This window comes from Musca domestica, unplaced genomic scaffold (assembly GCF_030504385.1).
Source record: "Musca domestica strain aabys unplaced genomic scaffold, Musca_domestica.polishedcontigs.V.1.1 43, whole genome shotgun sequence".
Lineage (NCBI taxonomy): Eukaryota > Metazoa > Arthropoda > Insecta > Diptera > Muscidae > Musca > Musca domestica.
Window position 1 is genome coordinate 6,829,455 of NW_026712332.1, and position 25,966 is coordinate 6,855,420.

Below are 25,966 nucleotides of genomic sequence, written 5' to 3' on the forward strand. Positions count from 1 at the left end.
ATCCGTTTTTAGATCGAGAGGTAACGTGAGAGCCAACGGGAGATTGGTACAATCTACTGCCTTAACATACAGTGAACGTCATCCAATAATTTTGCCATATGGAGCAATTTTTAGTCAGTTTTTGGTGGACTTCGTTCATGAACTCACTTTGCATGGCGGAAATCAGTTGATGACTCTAATAATAAGGTCCGAATTGTGGATATTTGGATTAAAGTCGCTAGTCAAGACAACTCTTCGTCACTCTAAAATATGCATTATACATAAAAAAGGACGCAGGAACAAATAATGGCATCACTTCCACCCGAACGAACTTTTCTGTCCAGACCCTTCACAAATACTGGTGTCGATATTGCCTGACCCTTCAACATCAAAAGTTATTCTGTTTTATCACAAAAGGTTATATGTTTTTTTTGTATGCTTTACGACCAAGGCAATACATTTAGAGCCTGCAAGCGACATTTCAACTCATGCATTTCTTGCCGCGTTTTCAAGATTCGTTAGCCGCCCAGGGTTTTCGTCTTGTATTTATTCCGACAATGGATCCAATTTCATTGGTGCTGTCGATTTAATAAATAGAGATAGAATTGCGCTTATCAAAAGACTCCAAACAAATACGATTGACAGCAATTTTTACCAAAATCTTAGTTGGAAATGCATTTCACCTTGTGCGCCGCACATGGTTGGCTTATGGGAAGCAGGAGTTAAGTCATTTAAACTTCATTTCAATAAAAGTCTACCAAAAATGAACTTCACGTTTGAGGAATTTACAACAATTTTAGCCCGAAAAGAAGCTTGCCTCAATTTGCGACCATTAAGTCCATCTAGCTACGACCCTAATGATTTGTCACCCTTGACTTCCGGTCATTTTCTTATAGGGACATCAATGCTTCTTCCAGCCCGATGTTTCAAATACAGTCATACATTTTGTAAATAGGTGGAAACGACTCAGAGTGATTTCTAAATATTTTTGTAACAGATGGAAGTTAGAATATTTGCATGAACTTCATCGAAGAACCAAATGGAAATACCAAAAAGGAAACGTTAAAGAGGGAGATTTAGTAGTGATTAAGGATGACAGACTAGCTCCAAACGAGTGGAAGTTGGGTCGCGTTCAAAAATCTTATTAGGGCACGGATCAAAATACCCGGATAGTGGATATACGGACTTCTGGTGACAATATAAGCAGACCCATTACCAAAATTGTTAAACTAATCTCCGACAGACTAGCCGAATATTTCCTGATAAAAGAACTTAGTACTCGCTTCTTGTTTTTTTACAAATATGGCTGCTTATCTACCGAATCAGGACTGGCGCCTGGAAGACCACAGCCGCAGCCCAAGTAACTCTGCCCGGAGCCCCAAACACCCAGCCCCACAACACAATCAAACAGTCCGCAGTCCCAACCAGCCACCGAGGAACAGTTTGGATGGCTGCAGACGTTGCGACAGCAGGCACCATACTACCCTGCACGGGGCATCGCAGCTGGATGAGGTGCCTCTGAATATGGAAGCAATAAACGCACCAGCCTTTGCATGGGATTTGGTATTGGTGCCCACCTAATGATCAGGTTAATGGATGGAAGAGTTCGTGATGGTGCGGGTACTGATGAGCCAGTCGGCAACTATGACCACAATTTCATATGCGGCATATAGGCAGTTTGGCCTGCAGAACCGCACATAAAAGGGCCGCATATATTAATAGAAATTAAAAAAAAGTAAAGTCACGATTAATTTTTATTTTAAATGTCCATTAAAATATGGAAACAAAAATAAGAACATGTTACTATGAATGCCAGGGGGAACAGCGTTGTTTGGTTTCAAATGGAAACATGCCATAGAGATTTAAAGAGGTCTGTCAGTGCGTTTGTTCTTGGTCCGCATTTTTAATATAAGTCCGCTATTTAGAATATTTCGATTCCCAAAAAAAATGGTAGCCACTGATGGTAACCACTGATTTCACACTTATATTTTTTTATTGAAATATTTTGTAAAAATATATTAAGGTGAGATTAAATTAATCGCATTTTTTACTGGCTTAAGTCATCGTCTAGTTTCTTCGTAGAGAAACAAAGCAAAGACCTAAAATGGTAAAGACTAGACAAAATGCATTTTGAGCAAATGGTTTGTGTCTATACTATCTAGATAACAGCTCAGGACAGGACCATCTTAATATAGAAAACCACATTTATAGAAAAAAATGACAAACAAAAGTTTGAAAAATCCAAAAATTTGGTTTCAAATTTCTGTTCCATAAACTTTCCCAGTTAATCGCATATTGCCTAAGCGGTTTAAATCGCTTAACATTGCTAACTATGTTGTTACGATATCATAACAACAGAGATATTTTCACAGGGTTACCATATCTTGACTCTGTCTTGTCCTATCTTTACACTTCTATGTCTTTGAACAAAGGAGTTTAAGGTTGACTTAGTTCGTACCTAAACTCCTTTGTTCTTTTCCGAAAACGCCAGCCGACGTCTTTAGCCAGCCAAAAAAGCATTTTATGTATTCTCGCCTTTAGATTGCAAAAAAGTTCATAACTACATTTTGACGACTGCCCTGATAAATATTCCCTCCCAGAATTTTATACGAAGAAAACTCTTGAATAGAGCATAGCCATATAAAATATTATAAGTCTGTTATATATTTGGTCTGTTCCACGGCATAATTACAGAAGGTAGAACAAGCTACACCCTAAATAATTTTTTTCTTTTTGTGCCCACATTCTGTCGAAACATTTACCTACACATTTTGTGTATGTGTGTTTTGAATAAAAAATACACAAATATTAAATTGTTTCAAATTTGGTTACAAAATAAATGCAAATTTTTGACGAAATGGGTAACAAATTGTTCAATTTTGGTACGGTATTGTTCCACTATTTTAGATACGATCTTGTGGAATAACCTCGAAATTCCATTCTTGTGTCGCAAGTTTTTCCCAATATAAGAATTTTGTTAAAAAAAAATCAAAGCCAACGGTTGAATATTTAAAAGTCTATTTGACACTATAAGACTCCAGCACAGAGTTGCAATTTAAAGTTTCTATGAAGTTGAGCAACCTTTCTCGTTGAGCCATAGTCTGTACCGGAACAAGAATGTAAAAGTTTTTGCTATGGTAACTGTTTAAGTTAGAATCGTTGTTATAAATGGTTGAACAGTCAACCTTTAATTTGAAATGAAATAGCCGTTAAAATCTGTCTACTCCTAATTACTACATCCTTGTTGTATTAGGATATACAGATTTAAACGAGCGTTTGTCATAGAATTGACATGCCGCCAACCCTTTAGGCATCGAAATGTCAACAAACAAAAACTTCGAGTTTGTATCAAGGCTTGAATCGCAATTAATTACACCCGCGCTTAGATTGTAAGCTACGTGCATATTGTTGTACTTGAATAAGGTAATATCTTTTACCACCAATAAACACACGGCAATTGGCAAAACCTTTTATTAAAACTATTGTGTTTTCCTTATTTTCATTTTATTTAACCCCCATACCTTTGGACGGTCACACGTACGTACTGGCTTTATTGGGAGAGCTTCGGCGGCACTTGTTCCCCGAGTCCCCATAGTGCGGACTTAACAATTGTCCTTCGAGCCGGATACAGATCAGGCCCACATTAACATTGATCCTAACGATGGAGATATTGCAGCACTTCGGCTTATTACTGGAATACCTTTGTAATCTTTAAGTACAGTCCACAAAGGCATCACCGCTTAATTTATTTACATAAATTTACATGGGTACGTATAGTTGGCAATACTATAATAACAAGTGTTTCGTCATAACAAAACGTCGCGTATTCCCTTTTTATCGTTAGATCAAAGTCCATTTCAGGACAGACATACGGGAATAAGAACTCAAAATAAAAATAATATTTTTTTCCCCTGAACTCGTTGCGTCAGTCAATCAGTCAATTGCATGCGACAAGCATACACACGCATCCGCACAAAAATATTTCGTTTGGGCAATTCTCTTTTGTGTCGTGTCCGTTTTTATTGCAAAGTCTCCCGCCATTGTATTATTACACAGTATCTGGTTGGTAAATTAGTACTGATACAAGCAATTATATATTTTATTGTAAATATATAAAAAAAAAATTAAAATAATTTTGGACATTTCGGATTATAGTGCACGCTACACCCGGTTAATTGAGCTTTTTAGTTGTGTAGGGCGCTTCTTTGGCATATAGTTGCAAATTATATAAATTGGTCAATTTTAAAAAAGTCTTTTGATTTCAGATAATTTACAGTTCTGCTTTTCCTTTTTGGTACGCTACAATCGGTAGCTCGATTAATAAATTTAACCATTCGTTTATTCGAATAACAATTTTCTTTCTTTTTCTTTGCATATCGTTGCAAACGGTTAATTCCAACTCTTTGAATTGGAATGTTCAATACATTCCTGATTTCAGTTTGATAAGTCTCTCGTTGGATTTTTTATTGATTTTTGTTCAATTGCTTTGAAGCTTTTGCAATAACTAGAGAGTTTAGATTTAGTTTGGACAATCTATTCCGCTATTTGAGTAAATTATCTTAACATTTCGGTAATTATTAACCTTTTCTTTGACTTAAGGCAGTTTTATTTTAACGGTTTGCACTTTTACTAAAACTTTCCTCAACTGATTTCCACAATTTTCCTCTCTCTCTCTTCACTCCTAGCCTCTAGATCATAAAAATTAAGTTCCTCTTCCTTCAGGGCATATGTATATATATATAACTGTAAGATACTCCCAGAATGGGAACAATTCGACACATTTTTAACGAATTTTTTTGATATATGTCTATCAGACTTTAACAATTGCGTAGAAAACTTCAATAAATCGCAGAGGTTAGGATTTATTGCATAAGTCTATGTCACCTGACTTTGTTATTCAATTCGCTATGTATTTGCTTTTAAATATGGCGCTATGTAATTCACGGCGTTATGTTTTTCCAATATGTATATGTATAGTTGGAGATATAAAGTTTATGTATTCGTAGTGACGCCAACTTTCCACAAAATGTGCATATAGAAAACTGTATGTACAAATATGGCGAAGATAATTGCCTAAACACCACGCTCAGCTAATTTTCAAGAAAAAAAATGGCGTTTATATATTTGTAATGACGCCAAATTTCCAAAAAATGTGCATATAGAAAACTATACACGTTCAGCTAATTCCAATCCAAGAAAAAAAATGGAGTTTATATATTTGTTATGACGCGAACTTTCCAAAAGAAAATGCCCACTTTTTTATATAGAAACCGCAAACTATTTTGTATAAGTCTATTAATGTCCGTCCGACCAAAAGATCACAAATGTATTTTTTGCCAATTTTTAGGTTAATATTCCCGAAAATTGCGCAAAGATGTCAATGGGGCAAGCAGCAGATTCCAAAAAAGTTTCAAAGAAATTTGCATATATGGCTCAGAACAAATATTAATGATCTGCCAGAGCCAAAAATGCTTTTTGTGTCTTTAAAAATACAAAAACTTTCCACAAAAACGCACATTGCAGAATTTCTGGGTCTCTTCTTGGCTTTTTCGGGTCTTTCTCCTTGAATATGTTGGGTTTCCTTTTTGTAAACATGTTCTTTTAATTGTTTGTGGCTATTCTTTTATTTTGTACCACTTTGCACTGTTTACTGTTTGTACGTATTTGTGTTTTTCTGTAAAAATTGATAATTTTTATTTTTTTATAATTTGAAATATATTTTGTATTTTTCCAACTGTGTTCCAAGGTATGCAAGGTCCCACCACTGTGAAACGACAATTCGTTTTGTAGGCTCACATTTAGCAATAACACTAATTTTTCCAGTTTTTTTTTCTTGTTTTCGTAATTTTTTTCCACTTTGCACCACTGTTCTTCTTTTATGTATTTTGTACCACGGTTAAATTTTTACCACTTTTCATCTTTATTCAAGTGATTTGTTTTAGTTTTCAGTGGTAAGTTTTGGTTTTTATGTGGCAAATTCAAATTATGTTTATGTGATGTTTAAATATAAAAATGAGTGTAATTGTTGTTGTGTATGTTTGTGAAAATTAATGTAAATTTTATGTATGGTTTTTTGTGTTAAAATTCATGTCGTTTTTGCGTATGGTTTTTTGAGTAAAAATTAGTAAATTTTTGTAAATTTTGTAGTGACTTATGGTTGATCTATCTTCGTGTTGTATATTTGTTTATTAAATATTGTTCTGTGTTGTATGAAAATATGCTGTAATTATGTTTGTTAATTTAAATGTTCACTTTTTATTGTTTTTAATTTTCACTGGTCCCTGGGGAGCAATTTCAAATTTCGCGGGCGCGATTTCAAGACGAACTATGTCGATGCCTAAGTTGCATCAGCTTAGCTACCAAATTTGCAAATCAATTTGTTGCTTATTTACTTCCAGTCAGTTAGAAGTTACCGGTGACTGAGTATTTGTATTGGTGCAACATATATGTATTTAAAATTTTACCGCAGTGGCCGCAAACTCTAACTCACAGTGGAGATCAAAACTTTACGCATTCGTAAACAGTTACCATAGCAAAAACTTTTACATTCTTTCAGTTCTGGTACAGACTATGGCTCAAAGAGAAAGGTTGCTCAACTTCATAGAAACTATAAAAATTTAACTCTATGCTGGAGTCTTATAGTGTCAAATAGATTTTTAAATATGCAACCGTTGGCTTTGTTTATTTTTATTTTATTTCTTTTTAAACAAAATTCTTATATTGGAAAAAACTTGCGACACAAGAATGGAATTTCGAGGTTATTCTACAAGATCGTATCCAAAATAGTGGAACAATACAGTTTTATCACAAAATTGAACAGTTTGTTACCCATTTCGTCAAAAATTTGCATTTATTTATCAACCAAATTCGAAGTAATTTAATATTTTTGTATTTTTTATTCAAAACAATATACACCCATACACAGAATGTGTATGTATATGTTTCGACAGAATAAGGACACAAAAAGAAAAATATTGTATTTAGGGTGTAGCTTTGTTCTACCTTCTGTAATTATGCCGTGGAACAGACCAAATATATAACAGACTTATAATATTTTATATGACTGTCCTCTATTCCAAGAATTTTCTTCGTATAAAATTCTGGGAGGGAATATTGATCAAGACAGTCGTCAAAATGTTTGTTCATGTAGATTCTGCCCAGATCACACTTTCTTCGAAAAAAATAAATATCGTTCATTAGACTATTTTCATGACTATTTTTGGATACCAAGGGCATATCTGCAGAATGAGATAATTCTTGGAAAAAAATGTAAAAAAACATATTCACGTTGCGAAAATGTCCCCGTAAAATAGAGCTGTGACTCTCTGCATCTATTGTAGGGCATACCCCAACATTTTTTGGTAGTTATGACCTTTTTGTGCAATCTAAAGGCGAGAATACATAAAATGCTTTTTCGGCTGGCTGAAGTCGTCGGCAGGCGTTTTCGCAAAAGAACAAAGGAGTTTAGGTACAAAATCGAACTAAGTCAACCTTAAACTCCTTTGTTTCTCTACGAAGAAACTAGACGATGACTTAAGCCAGTAAAAAATGCGTAATTTATCCTCACCTTAATACATTTTTGCAAAATATTTCAATAAAAAAATATAAGTGTGAAATCAGTGGTTACCATCAGTGGCTACCACTTTTTTTGGGAATCGAAATATTCTAAAAAGCGGAGTTATATTAACCCATTAACGCCGGCTCCCTTATTTGTGGGAGAAAAATGTTGAAACTTAGTGGATGATGCCATAATGTCACTCATACCGCGCACAAAAATTCAGCCCCCTATCTCTACCCCTTGCTCGTGCAGGGGGTGGTGCGTTTTCGCACCCGTCGGCGTTACTGAGTACAATTTTAGTACTAGAAAATGTTTTAATAAATTAATAGCATTGTAAAGGAAAATACATGAATTAAGTTGGAATTTCAATAAAATTATTCAAAAATTAGACGTTAGTATTAAAAAATAGTGAAGTAATACATGTTCCAAAGGTTGCACGTTATCATACCCTCCACCTTGGAAAGGAGGGTATATTAACTTTGCCATTTCGTTTGTAACATCCCTATATATTCGTTGAAGACCCCATAAAGTATATATATTCATAATTAGCACAAAATTCTAAGTCGAATTAACGATGTCCGTCCGTCTTTCTATCTGTAAGAGAATTGTCTTTATAGGTACACAATATCGTATATCGCCCCATATATCGGCACCTTCCGATATTCGGTATTTTAATTTTTTTTTTTTTGAAAATTTCCTAATTTGTTTTATATGGTGGAGGGTATTCAAAGTTCGGCCCGGCCGAACTTACTGCTTTTTTAACTTTTTCTAATTATGAATATTGAAGAAAATTTCTTTGAGAATATAGCAACGCTGACGTGCCTTTTGCATCCTATTTATTTATTGTTATACTATACTTTTTATAGTAGTTAAACAAATTTACAATATAAGGATTCGAATATACGTGCTGGATGTTGATAAGTCTGAAGAGTAACATAAAAGATCGAAAACATGATACTAAACGACCAATTTTATTTATGTCTCTTTTTCGCTTTTCTGCATCGTCAGTCTTATGACTATGAGGGTAATGTCATTTGATACAAAGAAAATATTTTACCTTATAAAAAGAGAAGGAATCATCCAATTGAAAATCTATGGAAATTGTAATTAACGGATCAGATTTGAATATAGCTCCCATACATAGTGTCGTTCGATTTCATAAGTAGTGCACAATACAATACAAATGCGTAATATTCGTCCGTATCAAATCAATTTAGGTACACGCAGCCAGGTTCAGTCTAGAAGTATATCTGGCAATCGGTTCAGATTTCAATGCTCCCATATATATGAAGCAAGTATTTCTAATTTGGTGAAAATCGGTATAGATAAAGTTATAGCTCCCATATATATGATTCATCCGATTGGGGGTTTAGTCCCTCACATTCGTAATCTGCACAAATACAATTCAAAAACATTTCTGACAAATTTCATCGAGATCGGTTCAGATTTGAATATAGATTCCATATATATCTTCATACAATTTCATATTTATTGTGCACCAAATGTGTAATTTTAGGTCAAGTTGGCTGGTTTTTGGCAAATTCAACTGAATTTATCCTGGAGCAAATACGACACTTGTTGAAACTCTGTTCCCATATATAGCATTTTCAGATTAAATGAAACCTTTTTCAATTCAAATGAAACTTTTTGCAGTGGAAATGAAACCTTTTGCAGTGGAATTGAAACCTTTTGCAGTGGAAATGAAACCTTTTGCAGTGGAAATGAAACCTTTTGCAGCGGAAATGAAACCTTTTGCAGTGGAAATGAAACCATTTGCAACCGAAATGAAACTTTTTGCAAATCAACTTACACTTTTAAATTTATAGAAGGAAAAATAACAAAATATTTTTATTTTTAGTAGTTTTTAAAATAAAAAAATTAATTATAACTAATATATTTATAAAGAGGAATTTTTATTGATTATAAATATCTACATTTTTATATTATTTCTTAAATTTTCAATTATTGTAATAACAAATGGTTCTTTATTGATTTGATATAAAATGCCTCCATGTTATTAAATTCCAAATTCTTAAAGCTAAAAAGAGAAATTTAAACAAAATTTGGCCTTTATAGGTATGGCCAGGATGGAAACGTGAAATTAAGCTTTAACACAATTTTTATAGTTATAGTATACTATTAATCTTACCTAATAAAGGATTCCCGCTTCGCAGTTTTATTGATCATGGAGATAGAGCAGTCGTGATTTTAATAGACAGATAAGTGGAAATCATTAAATCTACTTTGATCATGATTGTATATACTTTATGGGGTCTACGACGAATATTTAGAGGTGTTACAAACCGAATGACACATTTAATATACCCTTCTTTCCATGGAGGAGGTTATAAAAATTCGGGTCCTTTGAAAAAAATACCTTGAAAACTTTTTTTAATCTTTCTGCATCTACACTTCCGTTTTATGAAAGCTTTAAGAAATAGTTTTATGAAAACATAGATATTAATAATCAATAAAAATACCTCTTTAACTATATATTAGTTATAATTAGTTGATTTAATTTTAAACCTAATAAAAATAAAAATGTTTTGTTATTTTTCCTTCTACAAATCTAAAAGTTTCATTTGATTTGCAAAAAGTTTCATTTCGGTTGCAAAAGGTTTCATTTCGGTTGCAAAAGGTTTCATTTCCGCTGCAAAAGGTTTCATTTCCACTGCAAAAGGTTTCATTTCCACTGCATGGAAAGGGGGATATAATAAATTTGTCATTCGGTTTGTAACACCTCTAAATATTCGTCGTAGACCCCATAAAGTATATACAATCATGATCATAGTTGATTTAATGATCAATAAAGCTGCGAAGCGGGAATCCTTTATTAGGTAAGATTAATAGTATACTATAACTATAAAAATTGTGGTAAAGCTTAATTTCACATTTCAGTCCTGGCCATACCTATAAAGGCCAAAATTTGTTTAAAATTCTCTTTTTATCGTTAAGCATTTGAGATTTAATAATATGGAAGCATTTTATATCAAATCAATAAAGAACCATTTGTTATTACAATAATTGAAAATTTCAGAAATAATATAAATAAATGTAGATATTTATAATCAATAAAAGATCCTCTTTGTCAATATATTAGTTATAATTAATTGATTTAATTTAAAAACTACTAAAAATAAAAATGTTTTGTTATTTTTCCTTCTATAAATTTAAAAGTTTCATTTGATTTGCAAAAAGTTTCATTTCGGTTGCAAATGGTTTCATTTCGGTTGCAAAAGGTTTCATTTCCGCTGCAAAAGGTTTCATTTCCACTGCAAAAGGTTTCATTTCCACTGCAAAAGGTTTCAATTCCACTGCAAAAGGTTTCATTTCCGCTGCAAAAAGTTTCATTTGAATTGCAAAAGGTTTCATTTAATCTGAAAATATATATATATATATATATATATATATATATATATATATATATATATATATATATATATATATATATATATATATAATCTCTTTAGATATTTTTTAAGCGACGGTGTGACAGCTATTTTGATTGGGAGCGCTTCATTAGCGTTCGCGCATATGGTTAACCCAAAACACTTTTTTTAGCATGTGGGAAAACCTGCACTTGGCGATACTTTTATCATCATGTAGGTGACGTCTGATGAAAAAACAGCCAAAGTCTTTGCATGCTAAAAACACCTCTATTTTTGGTGCGTTTTCGCACCCGTCGGCGTTAATGGGTTAAAAGTGCAGACCAAGATCAAACGCACAGACAGACAGACCTCTCTAAATCTCTATAGCATGTTTCCATTTGAAACCAAACACATAGACAAATGAAAATACAGACAACGAAATGCTCTCACCATTTATCTTCGAAAAAAATCGGATCAGCAGATGTCGTCCATATCGTTTCAGGGGTTTGAGTGGGAATTTTGTAGTCACTCAATTCAAAAATGTTAAAAATAACAAAAACTGTAGGATATTTGTCAGTTGAAAATTATTTCATAATAAAAGAAATGTGAAAAGTACGTGATGACATCGAAAAATATGGAAATATTCCAGTGAAATTCTTGAAAAACGATGAAATGTGTTTTCGAAGTCGAGTGGCTTGAACGCGTAAATCAGCATGTTGACTATGCAAAACATGATGAGAGCCACCTGGAAAAAAAGATAAAACTAACTTTTCGTTGTCTATTTCTTCATTTGACTATGCCAAACAACGCTGTTCGCACTCAGAATTACGTACACGAACTAAACCGTTCCCCCGGCATTCATAGTAACATGTTTTTATTTTTTGTTTCCATATTTAAATGGACATTTCAAATAAAAATTACTCATGGCTTTTATTTTTGTAAATTTCTATTAAAATTTGGATTTTCAAATGTTATAATTAATTTCTTCGATAAACACTCTCATTTGTTAGGGATGGGACATATTTTATCTTTGTTCCGGGAGTGATTTTTTTTTTTTTTTTTTTTTTTTTTTTTTTTGAACAACGTACAAATTTGATTGTGCTTTCTGGAAATTTTATGTGGAGAATTCAGTAGTTTTTCCATAGTTAAGGGCCAAACAATAATAATTAAGAGCGAATCAAGTACAGTGAAGAGTGGCGCTAACAAATAAAAGAATACAAAAATTCGAGATTATTTTGAGTAGATTGGTAATTTACTACAATCAAATCTTTAAAGTCTTATTTTATAAATATTTCTTCGTTCGGTACGTTGCTTTTCACATCTTGTATATGATCAGCAGCTAAAAACGTGATATGTAGCTTATTCAAAAAAAAAAAACATATTTTTTGTCTTAGGGCGTAGAAATATAAAAATTTGCTCCAAAAATCTAGTAGCAAAAATGTAATTGCAGCATTCCTTTTTTTAAGAAATCATTTGCTTTTATTATTATTTTTTATTTCAAATTCAATTGTCAGAAAGGCTTTATAGTTTCTAGAATACCAATATTTGTAAAATGTTAGTTGCCGTAGCTGATGCATACATAACGTGACCATACGTCCCGCTTTGGGCGGGACAGTCCCGCTTTGAGGTTATCTGTCCCGCTGTCCCCAGCGAGAGCAAAAATGTCCCGCTTTCGAAAATACTGGATATTGATGAAAAATACATGAGTTATTTTTTCCCCGTGAACATATAATTTATTTGAATAGTTTTTTTCAAGCAACATTAACATTAAAATTAACTCGAAAGATTTTGTAATGCTAATGCTGGAGTTAATGTCGACATCGTCGACGGCGTCAAATGTCAAAAAAATTAAATCGTATGAAATTTTATGAGAGCAGTTAATCTTAACGCCGTAAGAAATTCGACGCCGAAAAAGTTCAATCTGTTTCAACTTTTTCGGCGTCGTCGACGGCGTTGACATTAACTCCAGCATAACAAGGGAAATCACCAAATTAAAAATGCTTATAAAAACAGAAAAAGTTTCTGTCACTCTGTCAGTACCCTAAGCATAGACGCTCTAAATTGTTCTGGTATCTTTTCATCGCGAAGTCGGAGAAGGCGAGCAAAGTCAAACAATTTATTTTCAATGTTAGTGATTGTAACATTACAATAATGCCTAATCGCAAGTGTACTTCTAACATTTCTTTGCAAAATAAGTATCCATTTATAAAACAAAGAAGTGGTGAATCAGACGTTACGTGTGAAAAATGTCGTACTGATTTTAGTGTTGGACATGGTGGTGCCAGTGATATTGAGAAGCATTTAAAATCGGAAAAACACAAGCTTTCTGATCAAGCTGCCGCTTCAAGCTCGTCAATGCTTTCTTTTTTTAAAAGAACAAATTTGGCGACTTCCAAAGACTTGGATATAGCTGCAGCGGAGGGTGCGTGGGCGTACCACACAGTGCAAGAAAACCACAGTTTTCGTTCGAATGACTGTGCTTCAAATCTAATACAAACATGTTTTGAGCAAAAATTTAGATGTGCCCGTACAAAATCACAAGCTATAGTTGTAAATGTGCTGGAACCTATGGCGATGGACGAATTGAAAGAACACCTTCACGAAGCCCACTGCATATCTTTATTAACCGATGCTTCCAATCATGGCTCAATAAAATTATTCCCTGTTTTAGTTCGCTATTTTGTACCATACGAAGGCGTGAGAGTCAGGATTTTAGAGTTTCAAAAGCAGCCAGGCGAATCATCTGATATAATTGTGGATTATTTGAAAGAAGTATTATCTTGCAATGATTTGAATAAGAAAATTGTGGCATTTTGTGCAGACAATACAAACTGCAATTTCGAAGGAAAGAATAGAAAAGAGATAAATAATGTTTACGCGAAATTGAACCTATCCGTCGGAAGGCAGCTCATTGGGATTGGGTGTGGAGCCCATATAATTCATAATGCTATCAAAACAGCCGCAGATTGTCTCCCTGTTGACTTCGAATGCATCATTGTGAAAATTTATTCATTCTTCTACATCTACAGCATTCGGGTAGAAGTTCTGAAAGAGTTCTGTGATTCCACCGACACAGAGTATCAGAAACTGTTGGGCTACAGTAAAACAAGGGGGCTTGCTTTAATGCCGGCGCTTGAGAGAATTTTAAAAATGTTTCAGCCTTTGAAAAACTATTTTCTGAGCATAGATAAATGCCCTACTATTTTAAAAACGTTTTTCGAAAATCCCAGCTCTGAATTGTGGTTATATTTTTTGCACGCACAGACAGCGATTTTTCATCAAGCCGTGTTGAAAATCGAGGGACAAAACGTGTCCGCAATAGAGTCTGCGAATGAAATTAATCGTCTCCGAGATAACTTAGAACTTAAAGAGAATTCGATTTTCCTTCCTCATTCCGTCCGCAATCTACTGGTAAAATTACAAAAAACTGACGTTGCTGTTGATGAGCAGAATGTGAAAACTGCGCAGCGGATTTTTATAAGACAAGTAAAGAATACTTGGAACAGTGGTGCCAGTTCAATGCACAACTAGCAGTATTTGAATGGTCAAATTTGAGAAAAGTCCCTACTTGGGAATGACGGATTTGCTGATCACACAAAGATTTCTTAGCAGTAGCCAAGATACGGAGGTGTTCGATGAGTTTTCGATAATTTCCAGTTACGTCACAGTTGAAAAAATCAAAAGCTGGAACGATAAGAATGTTGCTACTGAAGACCGTTGGGTGGAGCTGTTTAAACACTTCCGTGCTAATAATCTCAACTGCACAAACTTTCGCACAATTATTGAGTATGTTTTATGTATGCCTGGAAGTAACGCACCTGTCGAAAGAGTTTTTTCCCTAATGAATAAAATATGGACTAGTGAAAAAACGCAGTTAAGTGTGACAGTTTTAAAAGCTATTTTAATTACTAAGACTAACATCAACAAACAATGTAATCAGCTCCATTCCTACTTGAAAACTAGACCCGATATTTTAAAATTAATTTGCTCTGCTGACAAATATAAAACAAATACTTAGACATAAGATTAATTTCATAAATTAGATTTATACGCATTCTCTCCGTTTTTGAATAAAATTTGTTTTTAAATGCATAATTTTTTTTTTACAAAATTCCGCAGGCTTCCCGCTCTGACGAAAAATATAAATGGTCACATTATGCATACACCTTATAAATACACGTTGTAGTTTATTGGCCTGTTCCAGAACTGCAAGAATGTAAAACTTTACTACGACATCCCATTTTCCCTTTATGATATCAAAAAAATGCAAAACCCGTAGACTTTGCAGGTTCTGTTGGATCAGAGCATATATTATGGTACAATATGGACAAGACAAGAAAATAAAAAAAAATTGAAATCGTTGGAAGCTTTGCCCTTTCTTGATTTCAATGTAGTATGGTTCCATTCAAGGATTATCTGCTAGGTAGTGTGGTCATGCCAAGTGTTTTTTTAACCATAAATATGAAATTGCAAAAATTTTTACAAAAGTACAGAACATATGTCAGCACACATGCGAATCTTAACACTTCCCTAAAGTCCGAATAAGAAATTGGCAATGCAGTTAAAATATTTACTTCAATAGTCAACACCACTAAATTTCCTAAGCCAGAAAATAATCCCTACAAGCCATCGACCATTCGAAAACACCTGTTTTGAAAAAGGAAAGCCACAAGAGAATGACAGAAACACCGCTCCTCTTGGCTAAAAGAATGTGAAAAACTTCTAAAGCAAGCACGAAGAGCGAAACTTAAAAATATTCTTAAATAACCTGGAACCCACAGAGATAACTGACTACAGCTTATGGAAAGCCACAAAAAACTTGAAAATATCTATCGCCCACGGATCTTCAATTCGCCTAAAAAATGGTACTTGGGCAAAAACTACAGAAGAAACAGTAAACACATTTGATAATAAACATAATTTGATAAACACATACATTTTGACGTGATAATTGATAAATGTTCTTCTATTAAATTGGAATACAAAGTCGTATTATATAAGACAGTAATAAAGCCAATTTGGACTTATGGCATACAACTCTGTGGCATAGCTAGTGCCTCTAACGTAAGTAAGCTACAAAGAATACAACCGAATGTTTGTGTTACCCTCTTATTATTTTCAGTTCTTGTATGATCAACGTTTTTCGTCGCCCACTGTTATACTTCTACAGTAGTATGGTAAAATGGAGGCCGTTTCTGTGAAGTAATTATTATTGTAGTCCGCGAGATGATTATATTTAACTGTATGTAAGAAAGCAACATTATATCCGTAAGACTATTTCCGTAGTCCGCGAATCACTCTAAACTAATCTAATCACTAATCACATCTAAACTAATATGAATAACCTACTCACAAAAAACACATCTATATCTTGAAAAAAAAAAAATAATAATAAAAATTAGATCATGAAAAATATAGGGTAATTGTATTGACAACCCCTCTATAAAAAATAATAGTGCGTAAGATATCAATAATTATTGTTATTTTTATCAAAATGTATGAAATATTCAATAAATTAAACTAATATTACAAATAAGAAAAAAAAATCAAAACCAAAAAAGAAAAACAAGTAAAAAACTTGCCTTAACAAGGCAAAACTCAAAAATTCAGCCGAGCCTGGCTGTGGGATTTGAACCGCGGACCTCGGTGTGCAGCCAACTAGAAGTTGCCGTCTCTACGTTCAGAGCCATTAACCCGTCTTTCTAGAAGCAGCACTAAAACAAGTGTATGCATTGGAAGCAATGTAGTTGTTGTGGACAAAAAATCCATCACTACAAAAACAAAACTTTGCTGTGAAATAGATCTACCAATAGAACTTGAGTCGAACCTGGAGAGTTTCTAGTGTATAATTCGCATATGCTAATTTGCAATAAGTTCGAAATATATACTACTTTCCAGAGAACGGCCCTTGTAAGCCATCATCCACACCAAATATGCCTGATGAGCCCCTTAACCAACGGCGAAACGCGTCGCATAGTGGTGAGTGTGTGATAGTGTCTATCTGGCTTTCCTTTTCACTGCAAATTTCAGATCATTAAGCTCGTCTCGAAAGAGGAAACAAACACATAAATCATAAAACATATGATCTTCGCCTTAACAAGGCAAAACTCAAAAAGCATTAAGTTCGGCTGGACCAAAATTTTAATACCCTCCACCTTAGGGTTAAAGAAACATTAAAGCATATTATGACCCACTTTACCAATTTTTAGACATATTCATGGGGAAATGTGCCAAAAAATTATCAAAATGCCGAATATTGGGAAATACGGCTATATGAGGCTATACAAAAAACGTGGACCTATACATACAGTGTTTCACCAAAAGAGCTAGAACCCATTAAGACCAACAAATACCAATTTCTAGACAAATCCACGAAGAAAAGTGGCAAAAACCATTAAAATGCCGAATACCGGGAGGTACCGTTATATGGGGGCTACATCAAATCGTGGACCTATACATGCAATGTTTCGCCAAAGGAGCTAGAACCCATTATGACCTACAAATACCAATTTTCAGACAAATCCGTGAAAAAATGTGGCAAAAATCATCAAATTACCAAATATCGGGAGGTACCGTTATATAGGGACTATACCAAAACGTGGACCTATAATTACAATGATTCGGCACATGAACTGGGACCCATTATGACCTACAAATACCAATTTTTAGACAAATCAGAGAAAAAATGCAGCAAAAACCATAAAAATACCGAATATTGGGAGGTACCGTTATATGGGGGCTGAACCAAATCGTGGACCCATACATGCAATGTTTCGCCACCGGAGCTGGAACTCATTATAAACAACAAATACCAATTCTTAGACAAATCCGTGAAAAAATATGACAAAAACCATCAAAATACCGAATACCGGGAGATACCGTTATATCGGGGCTATTCCAAAGCGTGGACCTGTACATACAATGTTTCGCCACAGAAACTAGTACCCATTATGACCTACAAATACTAATTTTCAGACAAATCCGTGAAAAACGTTGCATAAATCATCAAAGTACCGAATATCGGGAGGTGCCGTTATATGGGGCCTATACCAACACATGGACGGATATATCTTATTTTAATGCCAACCATCCTAGACACAATACAAATTGCTCTGCTAAATTTTGGCGCTCTACGTCAAATACTCTGGGCTGTATCGTGATTTCAACAGACGGACATCGTTAAATCGACTTAGAATTTTATGCTGATTATAAATATATATACTTTATGGGGTCTACGACGAATATTTAACGATGTTACAAACGGAATGACAAAGTTAAAAATGAAAAAAAAAAACTAGTAAAAAAGCTGTAAGTTCGGCCGGGCCGAACTTTGAATATCCTCCACCATTTGGTACAAATTTGGCAATTTTGCAAAAAAATAAAATCTGTTAAAAATTCTGTTAAAATCTTAAAAATACAGAATGTAGCCGTATATTAGGGGCTGTACGACGACGTGGACCTACATAGGCAACTTTTGTCTCAAGCTATTACAATATTCAATGCGAAACTTTAAAAAAGAAATCTCTTTATAATGTAGCTAAAATCATCAAAATTCCGAATATAGGGAGGAACTATGGGAGTTGTAAAACGTGGACTTGCATGTTTTTTGTCATAGGCTGTTGTATCCATTACGAACTTCAAATGCGAAATTTGAAACAATTCCGGTAAATAATGTCGCTAAAATCATCAGAATACCGAATATCGGGAAGTACCGTTATATGGGGGCTATACGAAGAAGTGGACCTAAATGGCCCATTTTCTGTTTTATTCTGTAGTATCTATTACGAACTTCAAACACCAAATTTGAAACAATTCCGGTAAATAATGTCACTAATATCATCAGAATACCGAATATCGGGGGGTACCGTTATATGGGGCTATACGAAGAAGTGGACCTAAATGGCCCATTTTCTGTTTTACACTGTAGTATCTATGACCAACTTCAAGTACAAAATTTGGAACAATTCCGGTAAATAATGTCGCTAAAATCGTCAAAATACTGAATATCGGGGGGTGCCGTTATATGGGGGCTATACGAAGAAGTGGATCTACATTGCTCATTTTCAATACCAAAATACAAATTTCAGTAAAATTTTATCAACCTACTTCATTTCGTTCGGAAGCTAGAGTGATTTCCACAGACAGACAGACGGACGGACGGACATTGATAAATCGACATAGAATTTTATGCTGATCAAGAATATATATACTTTGTGGGGCCTAAAATGCATATTTCGACGTGTTACAAACGAAACGACAAACTTAATTTACCCTCCATACTATGGTGGAGGGTACAAAAAAGGGTATAAAATGCATTAAAAATGTGCACAAAAATGGTACAATCCCACGGCAGCCGGATCTACGATACCGGATTGACCCGAAACAACAAGATCTCAGTTTCGGCCAGCGGCTGCCAACTCAGTATGTGCAAGTTTGTGTTTGTTTATTTTTCTGCATTGGGAGCAGCATATCCCGGAATGCTTGCTCCGGACTTTATTGGTCCGTGCCGGGATTGAGGAAAACCCCGGACCTTGGTTCTGCTCGGTTTGTCAGAAAGTCATCCACCACAGATCTGTTTCGGTGCGATGTAATAGATGTAGAGAATGGGTGCACTTCAAGAACTGTTCCGGAATTAGGCATTTGCGAGACTACAGCGAAAGGGATTATGTTGCGACTTGCTGCAGTAACGTAGTCCCCAGTGAGTCCACTTTTTCGTCGTCCTCATCAGAGACCATCTTAAATCCTGCAGCATTGGAACCGATTTGAGTAAGCTGTGGGTAACGGTTAAGTCGCTCTCGAACCCTGGAAAAAAGGATGATAGGACCTCAGTCACTTTTAACGACGTAACGGTGACTGATCCGAAGAGGTGCGCGGAGTATTTTAACCAACAATTTGTCGAGCACCCCGAGAGCGATAGGGCGAAGCGAAGAGTACTACGTCGTATCAGATCTCTTCCCGCTGAGGAGGAACCACCACAGTTTACGATGGGTGATGTTGCAAATGTCATCCGTAACGCTAAGTCATCCAAAGCGTTGGGCCCGGACGGAATCTCGATGGTAATGTTGAAGCAGCTGGATACTCCGGGACTCGAGTACTTAACGAAAGTTCTCAATTTGTCGCTAGCCACCCATATAGTGCCCGAAACCTGGAAAATGGGCCGGGTGGTCCTGCTACTGAAGCCAGGCAAGGATGCCAGTAAAGGCGAATTGTCAGGCAGATTTCGCTTTTGTCGCCAGTAGCTAAGACTCTTGAGGCTTTACTCCTTCCCTGCATTAGAGGAAGCTATACAGCTGCCAACCACCAGCACGGAGTCCGTCCACAACATAGTACCACAACAGCATTACACGTCATTTCCACACATATAAGTAGGACTTGGTAGCCCTTGACCTATCAAAGGCATTTGATAGGTCAATCATGCCATACTGACGGATGTGAAGAGAACTACCCTCCGGCCAAGTTTGAAACGTTGGATAATCGTGCGTGGAATTCCGGAACAAGAAGTCCAAAGCCCGTAGATTTCCTCAAGGTGGGGGATATCACCGGAACTGTTTAACCTCTACCTTTCCGGAATTCCTCGCCCTCCAGACGGCATTGAGATCGTAACGTAAGTGGATGATTGTACGATCATGGAGTCGGGCCCTGTGGTCGATAACATATGCGAAAGGCTGAACCCGATCTCGCGGAACTTGCGGACATGGAAACTTTGTTGACCTCTTATAATGCGAGTGTGCAGCCTAGTGTGGTCTGCGAATACTAGTGCTACGCAGTGGAAGCATATCAAGACCTGCCAGAACGCTGCCCTGAGAACAGCGACAGGGTGCCTTCTCATGACACCAGTGGACCATCTACATGAGGAGGCGAAAGTCCTTCCCTTACGTCAGCATAATCATATGCTTTCGTTGCAGTACCTGCTTGGGTGTTACCGTGAGAGTCATCCCAACCATCATATGGTGGATAAATTTCCCCCACCAAGGCGTGTCAGGAAGGACATACATGAGCTAGAGAGGGAGGTCCAGCGCTACAAGATAGAATCTCTAGATCAAGAAGCCTATCAGACTGGTCTGAGTGGCATTTATACCGATGCAGTCTCGGAGTCCACCCCCAATCCTTGCAGCTGAAGAACGTCAGCTTTCAGACAAACCAGGGTAGTTTTGGCGCAATTACGTTCAGGATGGTATAGTCGTCTCAATTCGTATTGGGCACGAATTGATGAATATGTGGGTGACGCCTGCCCGGCGTGCGATACAGGCCCGCACAATACGCTACATCTCTTTAATAGCACAGCCAAACCTACCCAACTGACTCCAGAAGATCTCTGGCTACAGCCCATTAAAGTAGACGAATTTCTAAACCTGGAGCTGGAACTAGATTAGCAGAACGCAAACACATGCATGTACTGCTGCTATAACAACAACAAAAATGGTAGTTGGAAGCATGTTATAATAAAAACAAGGTAGGGCTATGATATCATATGATTTCAATTTTTTTTCTTGTTTTAATATGTCAACTTTATTTGCTTACGTGCGTGTACTCAAAAAAAAAAAAAAAAAAAAAAACAAATAAAAAACATTAAGTTCGGTTGAGCCGAACTTTTAATACCCTCCACCTCAGGGTAATGGAAACATTAGAACCAATTATGACCCACAAATACCAATTTTTAGACATATTCGTGGGAAAATGTGACAAAAGCCATCAAAGTGCCGAATACCGTGAGGTACCGTTATATGGGGGCTATACCAAAACGTGGAATATACCCTCTTTTCCAAGGTGGAGGGTATAAAAATTAGGAAAATATTCGAATTCGGGTGTTTCAAAAAGGTTATTGCATCGGTAAAATCTACAGTTTTCGTAGCGAAATAAACCTTTAGGGATATATAGAACATGATTTTGAAAAGAAATGTTTACCTTTCATTCAGTTTACGCGGTTTTCAATTATTTATTCAAAATCAATATTGTTTGTCTTTTATTGTTTTGATAATAATTCTGACATTTCAAGCCAAACAGGTAGACCTCTATATTTGCAATTTTTTTCAAAGTTAGCCTACCTTGTCTTCATTGTACCCATGGTACCTGCTTGGCTTGTAATGTCAGAATCACTATCAAAACAGTAAAAAAAAAAAAACAAAAAACTTGTTGCATTGATTTTGAATAAATAATTTAAAACCGCGAAAACTGAATGAAATTTCTTTTCAAAATCATGTTCTATATATCTCTTATGGTTTATTTCGCGACAAAAACTGTAGACTTTGTCGTTGCATATGTTGCAATAAGCATTTTGAAAACACCCGAATTTGAATATTTTATGAACAATTTTTTTATTATTGAAAAGAATACGCACACATTAACAAATGAAGTTGACGTATTAAGCCAGAAAAATAAAAAATTGAAATCATATGGTAGTTCTGCCCTACCTTGAATTCATTGTACCATGATTGTACCATGGTTGGAAGCATGGCTCAATAAGAAAAGTTGCTTAACTTCAAGGAAGTTAGGAAAATGCAAACCTGTATTGGAATATTAAACATGCAACAATTTGTTTTCCCCAATTATTATTTTGGGGAAAACGCACAAAATTTATAAGTAATTTTGGTATTTCTCCACAAAATTGAAGGAAGTAGGACAAGATTGTTTTATACCAAAATAGTCCATTTTGTTGCCCGTTAACGTGTATAAAACACATATCTGTTGTCTCTAAATTTGAAATAATTTCAAACATTACCATCGTTCTCCACCAATAAACAAACATTGCTTTTCTAAAAAAAACAATAAAGGGATTAAGCCTGACCATTTTGCAACAACATAATTTCAAATTATTTTCAGTTTTATATAAAACAAAGGTCAGTCTGTTTTGAATATGGGCACCGAAAGAAAAAATTGTATTAAGGAGTCGCTTTGTTCTACCTTGTAAGTGTGCATTGGTTGGAAAATGTTTCTCTTTAGGAATATCTTCAGTATTATCTTCTAAGAAGAATGTGCAGAAAAAATGTAAATTGTTCAAATATTTTGACTAGAAAAATTTTCCATTTCCATCTTTTCTTTTTTTTTGTTATTTTTTGACATTTATTGTTTTTAAGAATTTCGTTGTGGAATTTGCTGACGACACTACCTATTTAATATACCTTGGTTCAAATGGTTCTTTTCATCTTAAAGGTTCATTGAACTAGTTCGCCACGGAACCTCACGACTCTAATAGTGTGTAAACATAATAATCTTTTACTTCTCCATCATGTTACGAAACTCCAAACTCTTGCTACAAAATGTGAAGGGTATGAATACTGCGACCCAAATATTATTATATATGATTTAATAATCGTTACAATGAAATATTTCAACAGCTTTAATTAACCAAAGAAGCTCGGCAGGTCTAAAATATTTTGCACCACCGGTCAAATATACGGGTATGTCAAGTCAAAAATTAAAATCTTAGTGTTACTAAAATCTATAAGTTTAGACTTTAAACAGGTTGAAAGACCGAAGTTACGTATTATGGAAAGAGTGCCGCAATACCCTCCCAATTTGAGGCCTCCCAAAATGCAAAAGAAATTACGTTTCATGCGTGGGCCCGAAGTGCTACATAACAACCTTTTGCATAAGCAATATGGAATAATTGCTAGCGGCGGTGGGCGATTACGTTGGGGGCATTTTGAAATGATGCGCCTTACCATTGGTCGCAAAATGGATACAAACAGAATGTTTGCAATTTGGAGAGTTCCAGCTCCGTGGCAACCGGTGACTAAAAAAGGGCAAGGACAGCGCATGGGAGGAGGAAAAGGAGCTATCGACCATTACGTTACGCCAGTAAAATCTGGTAGAGTTATTTTGGAAATATCTGGAAAATGTGAATTCGCAGAAGTTAAGCCTTTCTTGGATCTAGTTGCAAACATATTACCGTTCAAGGCCGAAGTTGTATCCCAAGAAATTCTTGATCAACGAGCACACACGAATGAACTTTTGCAGAAAGAGAATCAAAATCCATTCTCAATGAAATATGTTATGCAAAATAATTTAAGCGGTTGCCATCGATGGCTCTCTCCAGTAGATCATAAGTGGTTCGGAAAATATGTATAATAAATAACAAATTTGTTTGATGCTCATGTGTTTTTTAATAATTTAAGATTCAACAAAGTACATATAATCCTGATCAGAGTAAAATTCTAAGTCGATTTAACAATGTCTGTCCGTCATTCGGTCTGTTGTCTGTAATCATGCTAGAGTCCAAACTGTATCTGATAGGAGGTTAAAATTTTGCCTAGAGTTGACTATTGTCTGCAGATAGGTAAAGTTCAACGTTTTCTTATATCCCCCATATAATTGGAACTCATGCTTTTTAACGGAATAATTTAAAATTCGGTATTTAGAGTTTGTAATGGGTTCTACCTCCTGTCGCAGAACATTGCCTATATAGGTCCACGTTTTCCTATGGCCCCCATATAAAGGAACTTTCCAATATTTGGTATTTTGACGACCTCTAACGAGATTACTAAAAAATCAGAATTTGGATTCTGTAATGGGTTCTTATATTGAACAATTTTTATATAAGTCACCGATATTCGTTATTTCGATTATTGTACTCAAATTTTTTAAAGAATTGAAAACATTTATCATATATCAAATGAAATAATTTCGATTTAAAATGACATTTTCGAATAACATTTGAAATATATTGAATTACAAATGGAATTCTCGAATTACAAATGAAATGTTACGAATTAAAACAAAAATGTTTCAAATTACATCTGGAAAAGGAGTATTATATTCAGGGGGTTACTATGTAACTCAATTCTATATTTAAATAATTCGGATGCGTATTTTTCCAACCAACTAACTAGAATTCGCAAGCAAATATCCAAATATCGGATACACATACTCTACTTTCAGATTTGCAATACTCTTGTTCTGTTCCAGAACTGCAAGAATGTAAAAGTTTTTACTATGATAACCGATTTTCTCTTTATGATATCGAAAAAATATTGCGAAAGTTGTAGATATATATATATACATATACATATTTTATATATATATATATATATATATATAAATATATATATATATATATATATATATATATATATATAAATCAATTGTTGTTTGTTGGTAACGGAATCAGTTGAAAACGGCTGGACCGATTTGCATAATTTTTTGTACAAACGTTCGTCATACCCCGAGTTAGGTTTTTAAAGAAAAAAATGTTAACCACGCCTCCTTTTACGCCCACTATTACGATTTATCTAAAATCTTTATATTTGCCAAAATAGTGAAGATATCGGTTTGATAATTATTACACGAGATGCTGTTGGCTTTCCATCCAACCCTAAGTACTTATTTAGGGGCTGAGGAACTCGCCTACTTTTAAATCTATCTCTCTATATGTAAAAGAAAGTTGTGTTAGTTACTACTCTTATAACATAAAGACCGCAGGTCTGATTTTAACGATTTAGACAAATTCGGAATTGCCTCTTGGCAGAAAAGAATAAAATCCAAAAAAAATCATACATATAGAGAGATAGATTTAAAAGTAGGCGAGTTCCTCAGCCCCTAAATAAGTACTTAGTACTTATATATATATATATATATATACTAGCTGTCCCGGTCCGCGTTGCCGGCCCGTAGTTTTAGTCTTTAAAGCATAATAAATCACAGATCTGACTTATGTAGGCGGCACAATTTTGATTATAAGTAATGACGCCATTATAATTACTCCAATTTTGATCATAAGTAATGACTTGATTATGAGTAATGACTCCATGACTAAATATAAATTAGTATTCATGGCAAAAATTATAATTACCGTCAGTTTTAGATATTTTGAATAGCCTGATCTTATTTTTCAGCTATAGGCTTTAATTTGAGTGTTAAATACCTATATGATAAAGAACATCTATAATAGCCCCATGTGAAAATTCAGCTCAATTTTTGATATTGTAAAAAGCATTCAAATGAGCTATAATTTGAAATTTGCATTTCCAACATTTAAAATCCCGTACTGCGTGGTATTCAGTTTTGTCCACCTCATACTTGAAGGCAGAATGTTGTCAGAATAGCCAAAAAATTACTCTTTTGC

The 25,966-nt window shown here is 34.8% G+C and overlaps 1 protein-coding gene and 1 long non-coding RNA gene across 2 annotated transcripts; both read left to right on the plus strand.

Moving 5' to 3' along the window:
* The first annotated feature begins 12,783 nt into the window (after positions 1 to 12,783).
* On the plus strand, positions 12,784 to 16,360 carry LOC131804413 (uncharacterized). The gene is made up of 3 exons (XR_009343119.1): positions 12,784 to 13,032; positions 15,025 to 15,969; positions 16,028 to 16,360. It is a non-coding gene; the product is annotated as an uncharacterized LOC131804413 (long non-coding RNA).
* Positions 16,361 to 23,024: 6,664 nt separating this feature from the next.
* LOC131804379 (large ribosomal subunit protein uL16m-like) lies at positions 23,025 to 23,993 on the plus strand. The gene is made up of 3 exons (XM_059127217.1): positions 23,025 to 23,171; positions 23,241 to 23,303; positions 23,357 to 23,993. The coding sequence occupies exons 1-3, from the start codon at positions 23,132 to 23,134 to the stop codon at positions 23,971 to 23,973; spliced, it is 720 nt and encodes a 239-aa protein (XP_058983200.1). The 5' UTR covers positions 23,025 to 23,131; the 3' UTR covers positions 23,974 to 23,993.
* Positions 23,994 to 25,966: the final 1,973 nt, after the last annotated feature.

Excerpts from the sequence above, each read along its gene's own strand:
- LOC131804379 (XM_059127217.1), top strand. The coding sequence starts at position 23,132 with ATGTTACGAAACTCCAAACTCTTGCTACAAAATGTGAAGG. Across the intron at positions 23,172-23,240 it reads CTTGCTACAAAATGTGAAGG|CTTTAATTAACCAAAGAAGC; the intron begins GTATGAATACTG and ends ATATTTCAACAG. Across the intron at positions 23,304-23,356 it reads ACCACCGGTCAAATATACGG|ACTTTAAACAGGTTGAAAGA; the intron begins GTATGTCAAGTC and ends CTATAAGTTTAG.